The sequence below is a fragment of the Vigna angularis genome, chromosome 7 (genome assembly GCF_016808095.1).
Source record: "Vigna angularis cultivar LongXiaoDou No.4 chromosome 7, ASM1680809v1, whole genome shotgun sequence".
Lineage (NCBI taxonomy): Eukaryota > Viridiplantae > Streptophyta > Magnoliopsida > Fabales > Fabaceae > Vigna > Vigna angularis.
In genome coordinates this window covers 13,999,064-14,019,523 of record NC_068976.1, presented here as the reverse complement: position 1 = coordinate 14,019,523, position 20,460 = coordinate 13,999,064, and the positions used below count along the sequence as shown (strand labels likewise).

Genomic DNA, 20,460 nt, shown 5'->3' with positions numbered 1-20,460 from the left:
CCCTTGCACGTTAACACTTATTGCAAAGATGACGATGATCTCTTTTAATTAATTGACATTTGGCACATCGAAATGAAATCTTCTGAATTACGTTTTCTCAAAGAGAATAGAATGAGTTGGTGGACACCTTTTTCTTAGGTTCTCGTAAATGCTTTTTGAATTTATACCTTTCAACGTTTTTCTTTTGCTAAGTTGCGTGACCATTCCTTAATGGAAGCTTCTTCTCAATTGCACCAACAATGATTCCAAATTCGAGCATAACTTTTTTTGTATAGTAAATATTGAATGTTTCGTATTTTCAAGGCATTAAATACATTTTATTTAATATTTTATAAATATATTTACTGTTTTATTAAACATAGTTTTTCAACATTTTTTCTAAACTATATAACTTTTTATGTGTTGGTATTGTTGACCACAGTACAAATCTTAATTAATTTTATTTTATTATATCATTCTTTCATTTAATTAAGACCATTAATGCATTTTGACTCAAAATTGAAGAAAAGTTAAAGAAAAACATTTATTATTAAATACTATATTCGTTTTCATAGTGATTCCATTTTAATATTATTTAACACACATTAACAATAATTTAAAATATAAATACACTACTTTTTAAAATTAAATTTATTTTCTTATAAATATATTACTTTAAGAAAGAGAAAGCAATTAATTTGAAGACATATAAAAGAAATTCAACGTTAGAATACCAGTCATTTTTACATAATAAAAAACTATGTATCTTGAAATGGAGATATTACAATTAAATCCTACTAAGTGCCACCAATTATATTGAATTAAAGTTAAATTGTGATACACGAGTGTGCAATATTGGCACTCAACACAAACGTGGTGTCATTTCCCATCTAAGGGTGAAAGTAACACTCACAAAAATAAAATTGCCCTGATTGCTTCCTTGGAAAGTCTTGGTAGTTGGTTTTTTACCCCTACCTTTCATTACTTCCCAGAATATATATATATATATATATATATATATATATATATATATATATATACATACAATAATTATTAAAAATATAAAAAAATATATAATTATTATTACTTGAATCTAAATTAAAATTATATATATTAAAAATTACTAAAATAAAAATTATAAATTATTATCATTATAAAAGTTTTACTGTTTTATAATTAGATATTTTGTTGATAATAATCAATAAAATTTGTATTAGAATATATAACATTCCAAAAATTATAATTTTAATACTATTAAGGAATTATCACATATTCGACAAACAAGAACAGTTAACTAAATAAAATATATAAAATACGATCCAAAAATATAATCATAATTCAAGCTGTATATATAAGATATCTTATACTATTAATAATATTTACAAAAGAACTAAAAGTTCTTCAAAAACATCGAAAATAAACTAAATTATTTTATCTAAGTATCAACATCCTCATCATTCAGCACTACTCCACTGTAATATGTTTCTCTATTCACATCAATCAAGTGATCATTGCTAAAAAGAAAGAATCAAACAAATAAACAAAAGTAGCAAGGTAAGCTAATCTTAAAAAACTCAAACATGCGACAATCAAATAAGAAATATAACAATTCCATTATCAAGTTATCAAAACTAAGTATATATTTATACCTAGATTCTAGACTTGACCATTTGGATACATGATTTAGTGACAAACTCTTGAGAGACTTGCACATGTGTAGTGAAACATCTTACCACACAAAGTTAATGTATTAAACACCTATAATCAAACTCACCCTAGGCTAAGATGCTACTCCTCACGACGTAATCATCCCTCTCGACTTAAGAGTGGGTGGCTATTGGAGTGTCAGAAATATTCCCTCATTTTAGAGTCCATACAACAATATATTACACTAAAACACAACACTAGGATTTTCTCCATGAATTCGCTTTCATTACATACTTAAACTAAATACACATCCATCATTAGAGGGAATACTAATTTGCTCACTTGTTTAAGGATTTAGTCCATTTAATCAAACTAACTACCCCAAAATACAAACTAAACGTATTTCATATATTACAAACTAGATTTTTGTAAACTAGGTGGCTAAAGAAGTCTTAAATGACTCAAAAACAAACCCCAAAACTTCAGTTTCTTCCCAAACCAACACTTTCATATTTTCACTTGTCAAAACCCTAAAAATAGACTCGAAACCAACCCAAAACTCAACCTATTAACTACATCAAGAAGTAACAACGAATTTCAAACAATTATGACCTCATAACCTCATCTTAAGTGATTAAAACAGTTGAAACATCAATAAGTGTTCACAACCATGCTCTTCCAACTCAGACGATACACATTTAGTCCATTTACAAGTATTATTCAATTACAGCAAATCAATTTCATTTCAATTAAAGCACATCAAAACAAATTAATAACTTATTAAGACTTTATAAACACACAATTAGCTTCTCTTACCTGATCGAAAACTTCAACAACTCTAAAAGACCAACAACCACTCCCTTAGCTTACACTAGTGCAAAAACAACGTATAACGTCACGCGTTCAACGTCCAATCACTGAATAGCCAATGTTAAAAATGGCCGATGACATTTTTGTAAATAAATGCAATTGTAGAACGTCGAAGCCCCATTCAATTCGACGTTCTATGATGATAATTATTTAAACTAACGCGTCATTCTCTTTCTTCTTTCTTTTAAACCACCAATAGTACGTCAAATCCTGTAGGGATTCGACGTAATATTTGTGAGTTAGAAGCCAAAGAGTTACCCTTTTTAATTCTTTTTTCTTTTTTCTTTTAAACAAATAATACGTCGAATTCTGTAAGGGCTTCGATGTATTATTATTCAGCCAGAAGCCAAAAAGTAACCCCTTTTTAATTCTTTTTTTCTTTTTTCTTTTAAACCACATATAATACGTCGAATTTTGTAGGAGCTTCGACATATTATTTGTCAGCCAAAAGTTTTCCCTTTTTAATTTGAGCGGGAGATTGAAAATTCATTCACTTTATCTTAGCGCGCGGGACCCTCTTCTCTTCTCAAACTTTTCTCGAACGAAGTTTGACGACCATCACATGTAATCTTTCTTTCATTTGATACAAATGCATATTAATTAACTACTTTATGTATAACTTTCATTTGTTTTGACCGATTATTTGTTGTTCTTGTCTTTCGTAGGCGCATTCTGCTTTCTCTCTCACTGGTGGAAACACTTTATTCCGACGAACCACCTTTTGAATGTTAGTTTTCGTTTTCGTTTTGAAGAACTTATATGTTGAACTTGTTTGTTGTTGTTTTTTTGTTGAAGTTGTTTGTTGTTGTTTTTTGTTGAAGTTGTTTGTTGTTGTTATTTGGTTGAACTTGTTTATTGTTGTTATTTGGTTGAACTTGTTTGTTGTTGTTTGATTGAACTTATTTGTTGTTTGTTGTTGTTGTTTGTTGTTGATACTATACTACACATTCATAGTTCATGCTTTATAAAATACCAAAAACTGAAATTTGTTGTTTTTATGTTTTTCAGGTCTCGTAGAGTTGTAAAAAATGATTACAATTAATTGAAAAAAACAAAAATATTGATTAACGTCGAATTTTTTAAATTTGACGTCAATTTAACGTCTCCCGATATAACGTCGACGTGAAAGGCCAAAAAACAACGACCTTATATGATATTTTTGTACTAGTGTTAGAGAACTCTAATACAACTACAGATCACAGAATCATGATCTGGGTACGCAGTTAGAAACACTGATCAACCAAAAACATATTATAAGGCTAAGGAGACACATGCAACATAGAATTGTTCGCATATGTGAAAGAGGATACAGTTCAAGAAAAGAGTAGAAACTAACTTATTCTTTTAAAACAACTGATTGGATGAAGAAGAAGATCTTGTTGCCTTGATGATCTAGACACTTTCTAATGATTTATGTTTTAAATAATGAAACTTTAATAAAATTTCTGTTTATATTTTTAGTTATTTTAATATTAAAATAACATGTTCTCATTATTTAAACATTATAAAAACTTTTAAGATTAAATTTTCTAGATTATATAAGAGTAAATAGGTCAAAAATAGAGAAGAATAATTCATGTTTTTTAAATTCATATTCTGAAGAGATTATATTCATGAGTTAATATGTTTTTATTCATGAGTAAAATTACTTTTAGTCTCTCAAATTTAAAATTGGATTTTTTTTTTAAATCTTGAATGCGGTTAAAATTTCACTTATATGATTAATAATTTCCAGTTATTTATATGATGATTAATTTTAGATTCCTAGAATCAAATACCAAATTACATGTTTATTTTTTAAAGTACTTATTTAATAATATTTAGTATGAGACGTTTGGACATAGAGACCCAATTGTTTTGAAATCACAAATATTAAATATTAAACAATTGATTTTAAATTTAAAGGATTAAACAAACTTAACCCAAAACTATAAGATAAAAGTATATTTAAGTCTGTTCATTTAATATTTTATAATTCTGTTCATATAATAAGTGTCAGGGTTCATTATGCTAGAATAAAAAATTGAAAAGTTTGATGTTTATACAAAGAACAAAATAGAGTATATGAATAAGGAATCAATTCCTGAAATTATTCCATGCTTAGCTGTATTTGATATGATGGCAACCAAGAAGAAGGAATAATAGCATCTCTTCCCTAAACCAACAATCATGTGTTTTAGCATTCTTTAAAAAGGGATTTTCTCTGTTGACAGATACTGAAAGAAGAAAAAGTTATTACAAGAACATTTTAAAAGTACAAACATTTTTCACTTTGGCAAAAGCAGCTTCTTTATTAAAAGAACTTAACTGCACTGCTTTTGGATTCTGAAGAGTGCAATCACTGCCAAATCTTTGTACCTCTTTCAATTCATGACTCACTCACCAACTCATTCCTTAACACTTTCAACTTCTCAACAGTTAAAAGGATTTCCAATTTTATTTAAAGTACTTTTAAATTATATAATTTTATAAAACATTATTTATATAAATTATTTTTTCATGTAAAATAAATTTTTATTGATTGAGTTCATTGGATTTTGTTGAAGCGATCTCACTTCAACTAGAGATAAAATACAAACATGTTTACAAATCAACAATTAAATGAACAAAGCATTTAATGTGATTTGATTTGAGTTAACAAATTATAGTTCATGTGATATATATATGAATTAAGCATTGTGATTTTACTTTTTCCACTTCAAAAGAGAAAGACTTCCTTATGATAAAAAGAATTCATACCCTACAAAACTTTTTTTTAGTAATGATTTATAACTCGTCTTTAAGAATTTAGGGTTAATGAGAGCTTTTGTGTAAATGTTAGAATTATGTTATATAAGTTTTGTTTAAAAAACATGTACTGATGTGAGTTTACAATTTGATGAATTAATCAAGTTTATAATTTTAAGTTTAGTTGCATTAAATATTGTGAATTTGGAAGTATCTCCACTCTTTATATTTGAAGGAATATGTGTGATTAAGTCTTTAGTCTAAATTAGTAAAAATTCACATTGGGTAAGCATACATAAATCTCTTTAAAAAATTATATTTTGATTTTTCTGTTTTATTGCTAGAACAATTTGGAGCACATGTGAAAGAGCTAATAAGATCCCTTATTTTATCGATCTAATCTAATGATATATGGCTTCCATAAAATTTTCAAATTTAACTTAAATTTTAATCTTTTCATCCCATAAACGATAAAAATTATAAAAGGAATAGAATGATTTTTTCATTTTCATTACTCAAAATTCAAACTATAAAGGTGTAGGAAGTAACTATCCAAGTAGAGGAAGAAGCACACTTCAATTCACGAGTCAGAGCATTTATTTTTTTATTTATTTTATTAAAATAGCTTTTCATTAAGAGTCTCTTTTTTCATGTGAGGTTTAATACTTTTTCGGCTTTTACTTCTTCCAACCCACAATTTCTTTGCGCACCTCCTCAAATTTTCGAAATAATCATTTTAGTCTTTATGAAAGTGATTTTTGGATTTTTTATACTTCAAAAATATTCTGGAATAAGCTTCTCTCAAAGTTTTTGGAACAAGATTTTTGAAATAGGATTTTCAGAACAATATTTTTGAAACGAGATTTTCATTACAGAATTTTTTGAATATATGAAATACATTTCGGAATAAAGTTTTGAAATGGGATTTTGGAAACAAACATTCTTAAAAGCATATAATGCATTCTAAAATGACTTTTTCGGAACATCTCTATATGAAATATGAGAGCTTTCCAAAATAAATAAAATACATTTAAAAAAACTTTCCAGCATAAGTATTTTCTCTTTTTTACTTCCTTTAGAGTGTTCTCCCTCTGTTCTTTAGCAACACCGGTGCGGCGGTGGCAGTAACATTGATGGGAGCAACAATCATGGTGTGGCGTTGTGCTGTGGTGAAGGATGTTGGAATCTTTTCCTAATATTATGGGGTGTATTTAGTAATTATCGGAGTTGCATGAAGCAATGTCATTGGGTTGTGTCAGTGGGTCTATAAGAAGATGGAAAATCAACACTTTCATGGCTCTTTCTTCCAATACCTTGTACATTTCATCCTCCACTCCCACAGATTTGTGAAAAGACCAAGTTACCCTTATCTTTTTTCCTTCATATCCTTCTTCCTCCTCCCGCTCACACTCCTCTCCCTTGTCTTTTCCATGCGACTCAAACATTCATATCTCTTATTAACATCTTTATCCATCTTATACAGGAATTAGAGTGTACTATCATGATTTATATAAATAAAGAAAGCAAAATATATAAGTAAAGAAACATTTTTTTCATACATACATTAAATGTTTTAAATGTTAGTAAACGTTAAGACATATTGTATGTTTAAAACATATTAGCACATTTCAACTCGTTTGATCGGACATAGTTTAAGAAGTAGAGTGTTCGATATAATATCTTCAAATGATGTAAACAAAAAAAATGTTTATTTCATAAAACAGTTTGAGTTTCATTATATTGTTTGACAAGTTTTTCCTAGATGATTCTTTTCTTTGGATGCTTATATGTTCAATTCTATTTGGATATAAAATCTTAAGCTTCAATATTTAGTTAACCATATACTTAAATGTTTCTTTTTGTTATACATTGTTTGTTTAAACATGTCTATTAAATGATAAAACATTATAAGTGTTATTTTCATTCAAAGTTGGTTTGTATTGATAAACGCTTATTTCGTTAAACATTATTTTTAATAAACCCCTTTTTTAGACGCTTTACTCAATAGACGATATTTCATTAAGTATTGTGGATTAAACTTTAAAATATAAGTTGTTAGATAATCTATAGTCACTCTAAACGATATTGTCTTAACAATTCTGACTCATCCATCATCATTTAGGATACAATTTTAAAATATTTATAGCCCATATTATGTTAATCGAAAAAAAATTGCTAAAAAAAATAAAAAGCGATTAAACTATTTCGAAAAAAGAAGAAATTAATTTTATCTCCATCAAACAAAAAATGAGGTCATCAAATTATGTTAGTTATTTTTATTTGTTATGTATTTCATTACGAAAAAAAGCTTTTAAGTTTTGAAAATTTGGTTGATCGATTAAACTTATAGCAAAACGATGATGAACAATTTAATGAAATAATTCTGTAAATAATTCTACAACAAGACAACATAAATTATATAATTATATAATGAGATAGATTATTGTTATGTTAACATATCGATAAAAAAATTGAAAATTAATACACAATGAATTACCATGAAAGAAATTTTTCAGAAAAATAAAAGCAGTTTATAATAAAATATCCAATAAAGAAATAAAAAGTAAGGTTGATTAAAGAAAAAGTAATAAATATTTGGTTTTGAATTTGTTGGCCTCAAAATTTCTCATACCATTGACCACACAGAAACAACTCCATTGATTGTTATTGTCTTCCTTCTTTCTACTCAGATTCAGATTCCATATTGGACATTGCTTTCAACCCTCTTGTTCTCTGCATAACATAAACCTAAATTTAGTTTCTTTGCTTATGCTGAAAAAACTAAATAACTATTTGGCCTTACCTTTTTCGATATATTCTTCTCCCTAACTTCATATCGTTGCGCACAAAGTTTGCTTAGTCTTGTACCTGGACTTACCACCTGCAACACACTCCATTATTATCATTATTATAATAATAATAATGATAATTATAATGTTAATAATAATAAGTATAATGTTAAATACGATAATGATATTATTTTACATTAGTACTCTCTTTTTTAATATATGTTTTCATTGGATAAATTTTGATGGGAAAGAGTCAAAAAATTTAACAACTTATCAAACAGTAATAACGCAGCGGAAATTCAATCCCCCTTCTTGCAAGAATCTGTGAGGAGCACCAAACAAATAGAACAAAAATAGAATCCAAAGCACAAAGAGACACCAACAATTTTTAGCGTGGAAAACCCCTCAATGCAAAGGTAAAAACCACGAGTCGTCCAGACCAAAGAAAAATACACTATGATCAATAATAGGGTACAAAAGAGTCTCCAATAATAACACCAAATGATGTGTTCAATAAGCCAATTTAAATAAGCACAAATGCTTACAAATGAGAACCAAGAAGATGAAAATTCCACAAAATAGGGCTGTTGGTGCGGGACCGATTTCTCCCAATCTAGACCTCTGATTGACGATCCGAACAGTCAGAATGAAGAACCATATGTTTGAAACCTACTGTCCAAAAATCAGCTCGATCCAACGGTGAACGAGTTCACAGGGAATAAAACACCAGTGCAGGTTTAGGGTTATGCGGGAATGGCTTTCTCTCTTTCTTTTTCTCTCACTTGGCTTTTGCCTCTCTTCAAATGACTCTAATGTGCTCTACTAATCTGACCCATCTCAATTTGACTTAGTGAGACCTAAAGGTCCACATTATTTGGGCCTATTCTCCACATAGGAAGGGAGCCCAATAACCCAATAAATCTCCCCCTCACGACTATGTGGAGATATCCGCCAAACCGGCGATCTCACAACAAACTTCAAACTTTCCTCTTGGCAATGCCTTGGTCAGCATATCAGCACCATTATCATCTGTATGAACTTTGGCTAATTCCAACAACCAAGATGAATAACACTTTGACTGTCATAATACAACAAGTATTTCCCTTGCACAAAACCAAGCTCCTGCAAGAATTTCTTCACCCATAGCAACTCCTTACATGCTTCAGTAAGTGCAATGAATTTTGCCTCAGTAGTAGACAACGCTACACACTTTTGCAACTTTGATTGTCAAGCCAAGGTTCCCCTGCAAAATGAATCAAATACCCTGAAGTAGACTTTCTGGAATCAATGTCTCCAGCCATATCTGAATCTGAGTAACCCACCAAAGTAGGCTTATCACCTCCAAAACAAAGCCTCAAACCACTTGTCAATACCAAATTTCGTCCAGATTGATTGTTGGCTTTACTGTAGTCTATTATATTATTTACTTATTTTTATTTTTATTTTTTATTTTTATCTTTTATTTTCGTTTTTTATCTTTTATTTATTTATTTATTGTTATTTATTTATTTATTTCTTTTCTCATTATTTATTATTATTATTATTATTATTTTTGTATTATCCTAGTTTTATTTACATATATTATCTTATTTTTCTCCATATATGTGTATATATATTTTTCTTACATTTTTATTATTTTATTTTTATTTTATATCTATATATATATATATATATTTTGTTATTGTATTTTCATTTTTAGTTTTTACCTATTTAAAGTTTATTTTGCTTAATATAATTAATATGGTTAAAAGAAAAAAAAAAGAAGAAAAAAGATATGAGAAAAGAGAGAATGTTTTCGGGTTGGGGGACAAAAACAGTGTGTGTGCTGGAGGGGGAGAGGCAGAAACGGTTTTCTGCAGAGAGAAAGTGGTGGCAAAGGCATTAGGGGCGTACGAAATTGGTACAAGGTAATTTGGCGCATACGAAGTGGCAGAAGAAAAAAGCACAGAAAAGCAAGGGGGGCCTTCATCTTCGTGGATCATCCATTGCTGATGGGGAGATTATTCACAAAAAAGAGAGGAGAGTGCAAGGGTTGGAAGAGCGGAGGAAAAGTAGAGGAAGGAGGGGGCTACTCGTTCATTGAAGGTAAGTATCCCTAACTTATATTAGCTGCATCCATAGCCATTACTGATGTGTGAATTTTCAGTTATTGTTTCATTCACTGTTTCATTCACTTCCACCCAATATCACCCCTTATTCACGCTCGCCTCACCTTAATGCGAGTTGAGACGCCCCATTGTCTTCCTTCGGTTTCTGACCGAATAGACTGCTACTCGTAGAGCTTTTGCTCCAGCTTCTATTTGCATCTGCATCATCAACAAAAGCACACTTCACTTTCTTCATTCTCTTCCATCATCTTCAACCCATGCACTTCAAGCCTTTGCTCTTTCTCTGCCAACGCCGCTTAACCTCTGAATAACCGAACCCGTTGGAGCTCACCTCATCACTACGTTACGAAGTGGTCTTGCCACAGCGGTTCGAGCTCTCGGCTATCTCCAGCGAGACCACCACTCCAACACCATAAACATGGCTTTGCTGTATCCCTTCACCCGAAAAGCAGACAATCAAATACAGCAACCACAAACTAAGTCAGACCATGAAACTATGCCTCTTTTCATCTCCAACCATCAAATGAATTTGAATCAGTAGAATGGTTACTCACCAGAAAATCATATAACAGAAAGAAAAAATAACCGAACAGTGGTTTCATCTTCACTGACTCATCCCCTCCTCCCTCGTTCCCTCCATCACCATAGCCGTATTCACACTCACGGCTATCACCACACCCCATTCCCAACCAAACAAACACAAAATATATTACAGAGACACGCAGAGGTAGAAGACGGTGGTTCGGTGGTTTCGGGAAAATCCTTAAGGCACGGAGAAGTCGATGGTAATTTGGGAATGGTTTAGGTTGTTTCTTATAGGTTTGGTGTGGTTCACGGTTGTCGGAGGCTGAGTTGCCTGGTAATGGGTGAATGTTGAAGGCGGAGAGGAGGGTTCGGTGGTTGAGGATGATGATGATGGGTGTCGTTGGACTCGAAGGAATCGGAGATGAAGGCGGAGGAAAACCCTTCCTTGGGGTCGCCGTTTTCGAAAGGAGAAGGAGGCGGCCTGGTGCGTTAGCTCGGACGACGACTCCGGTGGCATGCGTCCTTACTGGCGACGCCATGGACGGAGGTTCGCGGTGTCGATTTGAAGAAGTGTTGGTGCGTGTGTGGCGGAGGAAGACCCTCCCTTGGGCTGCTGTCCTCGAAGCGAGAGGGAGAGGAGGCGGATCTGAGGCCAGTGACCAGCGGCGGCCTGGGTGGCGTCGACAACGGAGAGTTGGACCGGATAGAGGGCCCTCCCGCGGTGGCTGTTTGGACGGTGGCTGGGGCGTGGCTGTTGAAGGGTGGAGGAGCATCTCTGGGTTTCCTGAGAAAGAGACCTTGGGGTCTCGTTTGAGTGAAGCTGTGTGATGCACAGAGTGAGAGAACCCCTAAGGGTTTCTGAGCTGGAGAATGAAAAGGCCTTGGGCCTATTACTGACCCAGCCCCCTTTGCGCATCCCCCATTCTTCACCCGCGCACCCCCATACATCCTCGGGCCAGTGCTAGGCCAAGCCCAAGAAAAAAAAAACCTTTCTCCTTCGCGCAGCCCCGTTTTTCACCCGCACACCCCACACGTTTTCTTGGCCTGGGCTCAGGCCCATTCTGTTCTTAAAGAATAATAACAAAAGAAACAAAATTCCTTTTCTTGCCTGTACCCCATATTCTCACTTCCTCACCCCCTTTCAGTTTGGGTTTAGGCCCCTGTTTATAAAAGGAAAATTAGTTTAGACACCCCATTTTCTCATTTGGGCACCCCCCACTATTTGTTTTATTTTTATTACTTATTTATTTATTTGTTTTTCTTTATTTATTTTATTTTGTTCCCTTATTTATCTTATTCTATTTATTTTTTTATTTTATTATTTTTATTGTTGTTATTGTTTTTTATTGTTTTTATTTTATTTTATTTATTTATTCTAAATATCTATTTATTTTAAAATACATATTTAATAATACATAAAAAAAATAAAATATTTATATATATATATACAAAATTTACAAAAATATTTTAAAGGTTTAGGCACATGTGTGATCGCACGCATCGTCCTTGTGCTAAAACTTTTTCTTCTTCTTTTGTATAATAAAATATTTCAAAGGTCTAGGCACATGTGTGATCGCACGCATCGTCCTTGTGCTAAAAACCTTTTCTTCTTCTTTTCTAAAAAAAAATAAAAATAAAATATTTTAAAGGTTTAGGCACATGTGTGATCGCACGCATCGTCCTTGTGCTAAAACCTTTTCTTCTTCTTTTCTAAAAAAAATAATAAAATATTTTGAAGGTTTAGGCACATGTGTGATCGCACGCATCGTCCTTGTGCTAAAACCTTTTCTTCTTCTTTTCTAAAATAGAATAAAATTATTTTAAAGGTTTAAGCACACGTGTGATCGCTCGTGTCGTTTTTGTGCTAAAAACCTCTTCTTCTTTCTTATAAAAAATTACAAAAATACATTTTAAAGGTTTAAGCACACGTGTGACTGCTCGCGTCGTCCTTGTGCTAAAAACCTCTTCTTCTTTCTTATAAAAAATTACAAAAATACGTTTTAAAGGTTAAGCACACGTGTGATCGCCCGCATCGTCCTAGTGTTCAATACCTTTTGATAATGACCAATTTTACTTCATTATCCAACATCAAATTGATGGAAATTGTCAACTCTTCCTTTACTTTTAGTCTTGTTTAACTCAATTTCTTGTTATTTGTAAGTGATTACATTATAAGTTGTAATTAGCCCATTTGATGGCTAATCCCCACTCAAAGAAGCTGGGAGAAGCTACTCACCAAAGAACATTGCCAAAACCCAAGAAAAGAGAGAAGAGTAGCTGAAAAGATGAAGAACCAAGGCTGCTGCAGAGAGTCACGCCGGGCGCCTGCTGGCCTAGGCGGCGCCGGGCGTGACAGTGCTGACCGAGGGAGCGCGGGGCGCCTGTCTGTCGGGCCGCTGGGCGCGACTTTTGCTGATGTGGCAGAAACGGCTTATTTAGTTCTGGAACGCGAAGGGGTTGGCATCTTTGGCATCCCAGACACGAATTCTCTCAATTGGAGCGTCCAGAGGCGAGCTAGGAGCTGTGGGAACAGCCCTTCTTCATCCTTGGGTCCTCCTCCTTCTTCCATTTCCACCATTGTTGTAAGCTCAAGCTCTCCATTCATGGAGAGCTAGTTTCATTCTTGTTGGGGATTGATGTAACCACGGATCTCTTATGTAATTACAGTTGTTTTGAATGATTATATGCCTCTTTCATTGATTGTTAGTGTTTAATTCCTCTACTTAAAGCTTGTATGAGTAATTCAACCATATCATGATTTTAGGGTTTGCTTGATATTGGGAAATATTGGGTGAATCTAGAACTGGATTAAACACCTAAAGGAAATTGTATCTAGGGATAGAACTAGGACCTTTGGTTGTCTTGAATCTCAATTCTTAAAGCGGATGAACTTGTTAGGTTTTCTAAGGGATTGGAATTTAAGAAGTAAGTCTAGGCTCTCTCTACCAAGGGATTGAGTTTGAGTAAATTAGAAGATTGACATTGGCTAATTAATGAAGAGGAAGTGATTTTCTATACATAAGAGTGAAGTACGTGAAATCATCCCCCAACAATATCATTCCATAGCATTTCTAATCTTTCCATTCCTAAGGGTTTGCGTTATCAAAGATCACTTTTACAATTTATGTTTTATCTTTATTTCAATTGCATGAAAACCATAAAAACATGGAATCATTCTTTAGTCTAAATTAGTTAGATATTATACGATTGTCTAGGACACGAGTCTCTTGGGAAACGATATCCGGTCTTACCGGTTTTATTACTTGAACGATTTGGTACACTTGCCAAAGTCTCAACACCTTTCTCTCTTATTTACGTAATATTAAATGAGGATATGGGTGCTCGTGCGATCATCCGCATCAGCTTAATACTTAATATCCTCAATATCAAAAATTTTAAATAATGGTATGAGTGCTCGTGTGACCGTCTGCGTCGGCCTAGTACTCATTACCTTCTTTTTTCTCAAAAATACCAAAATACATAAAATCTTCAAAAAAAAATTGAAAACATTTGCTTTTTCAAACAACAAACAATCTTTTAAGCCAGAACTACGTGATCCTTGATTCTCCATCAAAAGTGGAGATACGTAGGAGCAAGGCTAGTCCTTGTCAGGTTTACTTCCCAAAAAAAAATCCAAATTTATCCATAATCAATTTCTCAAACAAATCTCTCAAACAATTCCTCAAACAAAATTTTCAAGCAGTTTCCAATAGAACTACGTAACCCTGATTTCTCATTTTGAATGAGAATACGTAGGAGAAAGGTCAATCCTTGTTGGGCCCAAAAATCTAAAAAATATATTTTGTTTCTTTAGAGTTTTATTTTAGGGGACAGTTAAACATTTTGTAAACCACATCATTTTCGCGCATGTAATTAAAGGTACTGCCTTCGGGCAGGCGTTGTAGGGTGCTAATACCTTTCCTACGCGTAACTGACTCCCGAACCCAGAATCTGGTTTTCGTGGACCGTGTCTTATCATTTTATGGTTTTTCCGTAGTTTTCCAGAATAAATTATGGTGGCGACTCCAAATCTCTTTTTCAAAACTCGTTTCTTTTTTGGATCGTCGTCCCGTCGCGATTCCGGTTGCGACACCACTAGTACCACGAAGATACCTCAAAATCCATTTCACAGCATTCCAATGCTCTTTACCTGGATTTGACAGAAATCTACTGACTGTACCAACAATATGTGCAATATCAGGCCTTGTACATACCATTGCATACATCAAACTACCCACCACAGAAGCATAAGGAACTTTGCTCATATCCATCTTCTCAGCTTCATTTGAAGGACTTTGTTTAACACTCAACTTAAAATGAGTAGCAAGAGGAGTACTTACAACTTTAGCATTTTCCATTTGAAATCTTTGCAACACCTTCTGAATGTAGTGCTCCTGTGATAGCCAAAGTTTCTTCTCTTTTCTATCACGAGTGATACTTATACCAAGAATCTTCTTAGCAGCTCCCATGTCTTTCATGGAAAATGACTCGCCCAGTTGTTTCTTCAACCTGTCAATTTTGGATACATCTTTCCCAACAATAAGCATGTCATCAACAGTATAATGAAATCATTCTCAGAAAATTTCCTGACAAAAACACAATGGTCAGAAGTAGTCTTCTTGTAGCCTTGCTCACACATAACAGACTCAAACTTCTTATACCACTGCCTCGGAGCCTGCTTCAAACCATATAGGCTTTTTCGTAGCCTACACACATAGTCTTCCTTGCCTTCAACAAGAAAACCATCCGGTTGCTTCATGTAAATCTCTTCCTCCAAATCACCATGAAGGAAAGTTGTCTTCACATCCATCTGCTCAACCTCCAAATCTAGAGTAGCAGCTAAACATAACACAGTTCTTATTGATGTCAACCTCACCACAGGTGAGAAAATCTCATTGAAGTCAACACCCTTTCTTTGTCTGAAGCCTTTCACCACTAACCTGGCTTTATATCTGGTAGATGTAGAACTGCTCTCTTGCTTCACCCTGAAAATCCACCTGTTCTTTAAGGCTCTCTTACATTAGGTAACTTCACCAAGTCATAAGTGTGATTATCATGCAGAGATTTCATCTCATCCTGCATTGCATCCAACCACTTTTGCTTTTCTTCACTTTCAATGGCCTCCTCGTAACATTCAGGTTCTCCGTCATCAGTCAACATCACATACTCATTGGTAGAGTACTTCTTAGAAGGTTGTTTTGGCCTATCAGATCTTCTGGGTTGAGCTTCTCATAACTCAGGTACATCACCAAGACTCTCATCTAGTGACACATCATGTTCCTCTTCATCAACATTATCAATAGGAACATCCAAGTCATCTCCAATTTGTCGATTAGTATCACCATGTTGTTCATCATCATGAACATCAATATCCAAATCATTAATAGACAACCGAATTGGATCAAAATCAGCCACATTACCATCTTCCTTAGGTGTAGACTTTTCCACCTTATCAATATCTTCAATGGTTTGATCTTCCATGAATTGCACATCACGACTTCTAACAACTTTCTTTTCAACGGGATCATACAACTTGTAGCCAAATTCATCATGACCAAAGCCAATGAAGATGCATTGCCTTGTCTTCACATCCAACTTGGATCTTTCATCCTTTGGAGCATGAACAAATGCTTTACAACCGAACACACGCAAATGATCATAAGTAACATTCTTGCCAAACCAAATCTTGTCTGGCACCTCAGAGTTCAAAGCGACTGCAGGACTTAGATTAATAACATGCACTACTGTAAACAATGCCTCACCCCAAAAATGTTTAGGCAATTTTGCTTCAGAAAACATACACCTAACTCTTTCAATCAATGTCATGTTCATCCTCTCTGCTAAACCATTCAACTGAGGAGTTTTGGGAGGAGTCTTCTCATGTGCAATACCATACTGTCTACAATAAGCATCAAATGGTCCACAATATTCACCACCATTGTCAGTACGAATGCGTTTCAGCTTCTTGCCTGACTGTCTCTCAACCAAAGCATGAAATTCTTTAAACTTGTCCAACACTTGGTCCTTTCTCTGTAAAGCATAAACCCAAAGCTTCCTGGAACAATCATCAATAAAAGTAATAAAGTAAAGTGCACCACTAAAAGACTTTACCTTCAATGGGCCACAAACATCAGAATGCACCAATTCAAGCAACTCTAACTTCCTGGAAGGAGGATGCTTCTTGAAGGATACTCTGGTTTGTTTACCAGCCATGCAGTGAGAACATTTCTCCAACTCTACACTCTTCAATCTTGAGAGAACATCCTTTTTAACTAAGCAGTTAAGTCCTTTTTCACTAATATGCCCAAGCCTTCTGTGCCACAAAGATGACTCCATATACATGGCATTCACACTATCTTTAGCAACCAAAGCTTTTGTCCAGTAAAGCTTAGAGTTTTTCTCCCCTTTAGCCACAATCAAGTTACCTTTGGTGAGCTTCCACTTTCCAAAACCAAAGTGGTCATCAAATCCACCATCATCAACTACCTGCACAGAAATCAAGTTAAAGCGAACATCTGGAGCATGTTTAACTCCTCTAAGCAACAACTGCATCCCCATGTTGGTTTGCAAGTGAACATCACCAACACCAATAACCTTAGACACTCCATCATTACCCATCTTCAATACTCCAAAATCACCAGGTGTATAAGAACTCCTTCCTAGATGTAACATGCAGTGTAGCACCACTATCAATTATCCACATGCTCTCATCAGATACAAGATTAATAGTGTCATAATCACAAAGACAAATAAGGTCACCACATGTAGTAGTAGTAGTAACACGATCACCATCATCAATATCTTTTTCTCTTTGCTTACCCTTTTTGTCTTTGTTTTCTTTCTTCAACAAAAAACAGTTCTTATTTATATGCCCTGTTTTGTGACAATAGTGACACTCCACATTCTTGTACCGAGACTTGGACTTGCTCCTGCTTTTATCTCTACCACTATTTTGTTCTTTCTTCTGGCTTCTCCCCCTATTCTCTGTAATAAGCACTTCTGAATGAGATGAAGTACCCTGTGTCTTCCTTCTCATCTCCTCATTAAGAGCACCACTCTTTGCCATTTGCAAAGAAATATCACCATTAGGGGTAGCACTTATCATGGAAACCCGAAATGTCTCCCATGAATCCGGTAAAGAGTTTAACAGGAATAAACCCAATAGATCATCATCAAATTTTATACCCACTCCTGCTAATTGATCATAGCGCCCTTGAAATTCACTCAAGTGATTTGAAACAAGATTTCCTTCCTTGTACTTCAACTCCACAAAATTTTTCAGCAAGTACAATTTATTAGTTCCTGACTTAGAGGCATACAAGGACTCAAGCTTATCCAAAAGGCTTCTCGCATGTGTCTCATTAGCAACAAAATTATAAACATTATCATCAACAAACTGCCTGATAAATCCACATACCTATTGATGTTCAAAATCCCATTCTTCATCTGACTTGGATTCCAGTTTATTGGAAGCAAAAACTGGAAGATGCAAATTTTTCACAAATAGAAAATCCTTCATCTTGCCTTTCCATAGGTGATAATTTTCTCCATTCAAAGGAATCAATTTTGTATGTGCCTCCATCATTCACGCAAACTAAACAGTCCCTTAACCAAAGAGCTCTGATACCACTCTGATGGGGAAAGGGCCAAAAAATTTAACAACTTATCAAACAGTAATAACGCAGCGGAAATTCAATCCCCCTTCTTGCGAGAATCTGTGAGGAGCACCAAACAAATAGAACAAAAATAGAATCCAAAGCACAAAGAGACACCAACAATTTTTAGCGTGGAAAACCCCTCAATGCAAGGGTAAAAACCACGAGTCGTCCAGACCAAAGAAAAATACACTATGATCAATAATAGGGTACAAAAGAGTCTCCAATAATAACACCAAATGATGTGTTCAATAAGCCAATTTAAATAAGCACAAATGCTTACAAATGAGAACCAAGAAGATGAAAATTCCACAAAACAGGGTTGCTGGTGCGGGACCGATTTCTCCCATTCTAGACCTCCGATTGACGATCCGAACGGTCAGAATGAAGAACCATATGTCTGGAACCTACTGTCCAAAAATTAGCTCGATACAACGGTGAACGAGTTCACAGCGAATAAAACACCAGTGTAGGTTTAGGGTTATGCGGGAATGACTTTCTCTCTTTCTTTTTCTCTCACTTGGCTTTTGCATCTCTTCAAGTGACTGTAATGTGCTTTACTAATCTGACTCATCTCAATTTGACCTAGTGAGATCTAAAGGTCCACATTATTTGGACCTATTCTCCACATAGAAAGGGAGCCCAATAACCCAACAAATATCACATCTACGCGTATTTGAAGGAATATGGATAAGTTTGATTTTAAATTAATCAATTTACGATTGGATATTTTTAGTTTTATTATGCTTGTAGAAACATGCTTCGAGCTTATGTTAATCATTTAAAACATTTATATTGCAAGAAGTAATAAGTTTAGTACCTAAGTTATATAAAATTAATATATTGAAGGATGTTGATATTATAATAAATTTAGGACCTTTTGCTTTTGAATAAACTTTGAGCCATAAAAATAAAATAAAAAATTATTTTTTTATATTAAAATTATATTTTGTTTTAGAAAAATATTTTATAATAACAAATATTTTTGATATTAAAGTGAAAATAACATATAAGTAAATGAAAACCTTTATATAACGTTAAAAATGTTTTAATATAGACCCACCAAATAAAGACATTATGATGTAAAAGATACCTTTTAACATCTTCGAGAGAAGTAGTTGAACTTTAAAATGTTTATTATACCAAAATTAAGTATTTAAATATCTTTCTCTATAAATTAAATAGGCGTTAGAGAAAACATTTTAACGTTATATAATAACCTTTTCTAATTGTATTAACTATTATTTTTTTCATACAATAACTTTTTCAGAAAATCACGTCATTCTTTTTTCTAATTGTCGTGACAACTCATACAACAACGTTTCATTCAAATCCTTAATTAATGTCACGTGATGGAAGCTTTTGTTTGTTTATTTACGTTAATAAATTAGATTTAAATATTTCTAATGGGAATGAATGGTTTGGATTAGATGACGAATGTTACGGAATAAAAAAAGAAAGAGAGATAAAGAGAATATACAAACACTGAAAAAACGAAATTGTTTAAATTAAGGGAAAGATAATGAAAATTATAAAATTATTATTATTATTAATTAAAGATGTAAATATTAATCATATTATATAAGCTTGTTTATGTGAAGAAAAAAAAGTTTATTTTGAATTTTGCACTTGTGGTAATTATGATGAAAGCATATGTTGAAAGAAGTAGGAAATTAAATTAAAGTGGGGAAAATGTAAAAGAAAAGAGTTAACGGTGAAGGCTTACATTGATGGTGCGTTGCATGAATTTAGCCCTCCTTTTGCGTCTTGGAGGAAGTTTTGTACCTTTGAAGACCAAAAAAATCTTCCTCCTTCTCTTTGTTGGTCAAACCAATCATGAACTTGGGTACCCAAATTGGTACCTCCTCCTTTTCCGAGACTGATCCATTAATAATACCATTCTTGTTATTATTATTATAGGCATTGTCTGATGTGACCACCAACTTCTTGTTATTATGCTCAATAACATTATTGTTATGAGTCTCTGTCATATCGTACACATCCCTCTCTGCTGAGATAATTTCCTTGCCCCTCATAGCCATTGAAGTATCCCAATTCCTAAATAAGATAAATTAAGAAAAAAGAAGAAGCACAAACCATGAGTAATCAATGCTGTATGTTTGTTTCTTAACCTTTACTGACCTTAGAATTCTAAACATT

At 33.5% G+C, this 20,460-nt stretch overlaps 1 protein-coding gene across 1 annotated transcript; it reads right to left on the bottom strand.

The window, feature by feature from the left end:
- Positions 1-9,712: 9,712 nt before the first annotated feature.
- Positions 9,713-11,597, bottom strand: LOC108337578 (uncharacterized). The gene is made up of 2 exons (XM_017574134.2): positions 10,675-11,597; positions 9,713-10,555 (listed from the first exon to the last, which is right to left on the bottom strand). The coding sequence occupies exons 1-2, from the start codon at positions 11,416-11,418 to the stop codon at positions 10,502-10,504; spliced, it is 798 nt and encodes a 265-aa protein (XP_017429623.1). The 5' UTR covers positions 11,419-11,597; the 3' UTR covers positions 9,713-10,501.
- Positions 11,598-20,460: the final 8,863 nt, after the last annotated feature.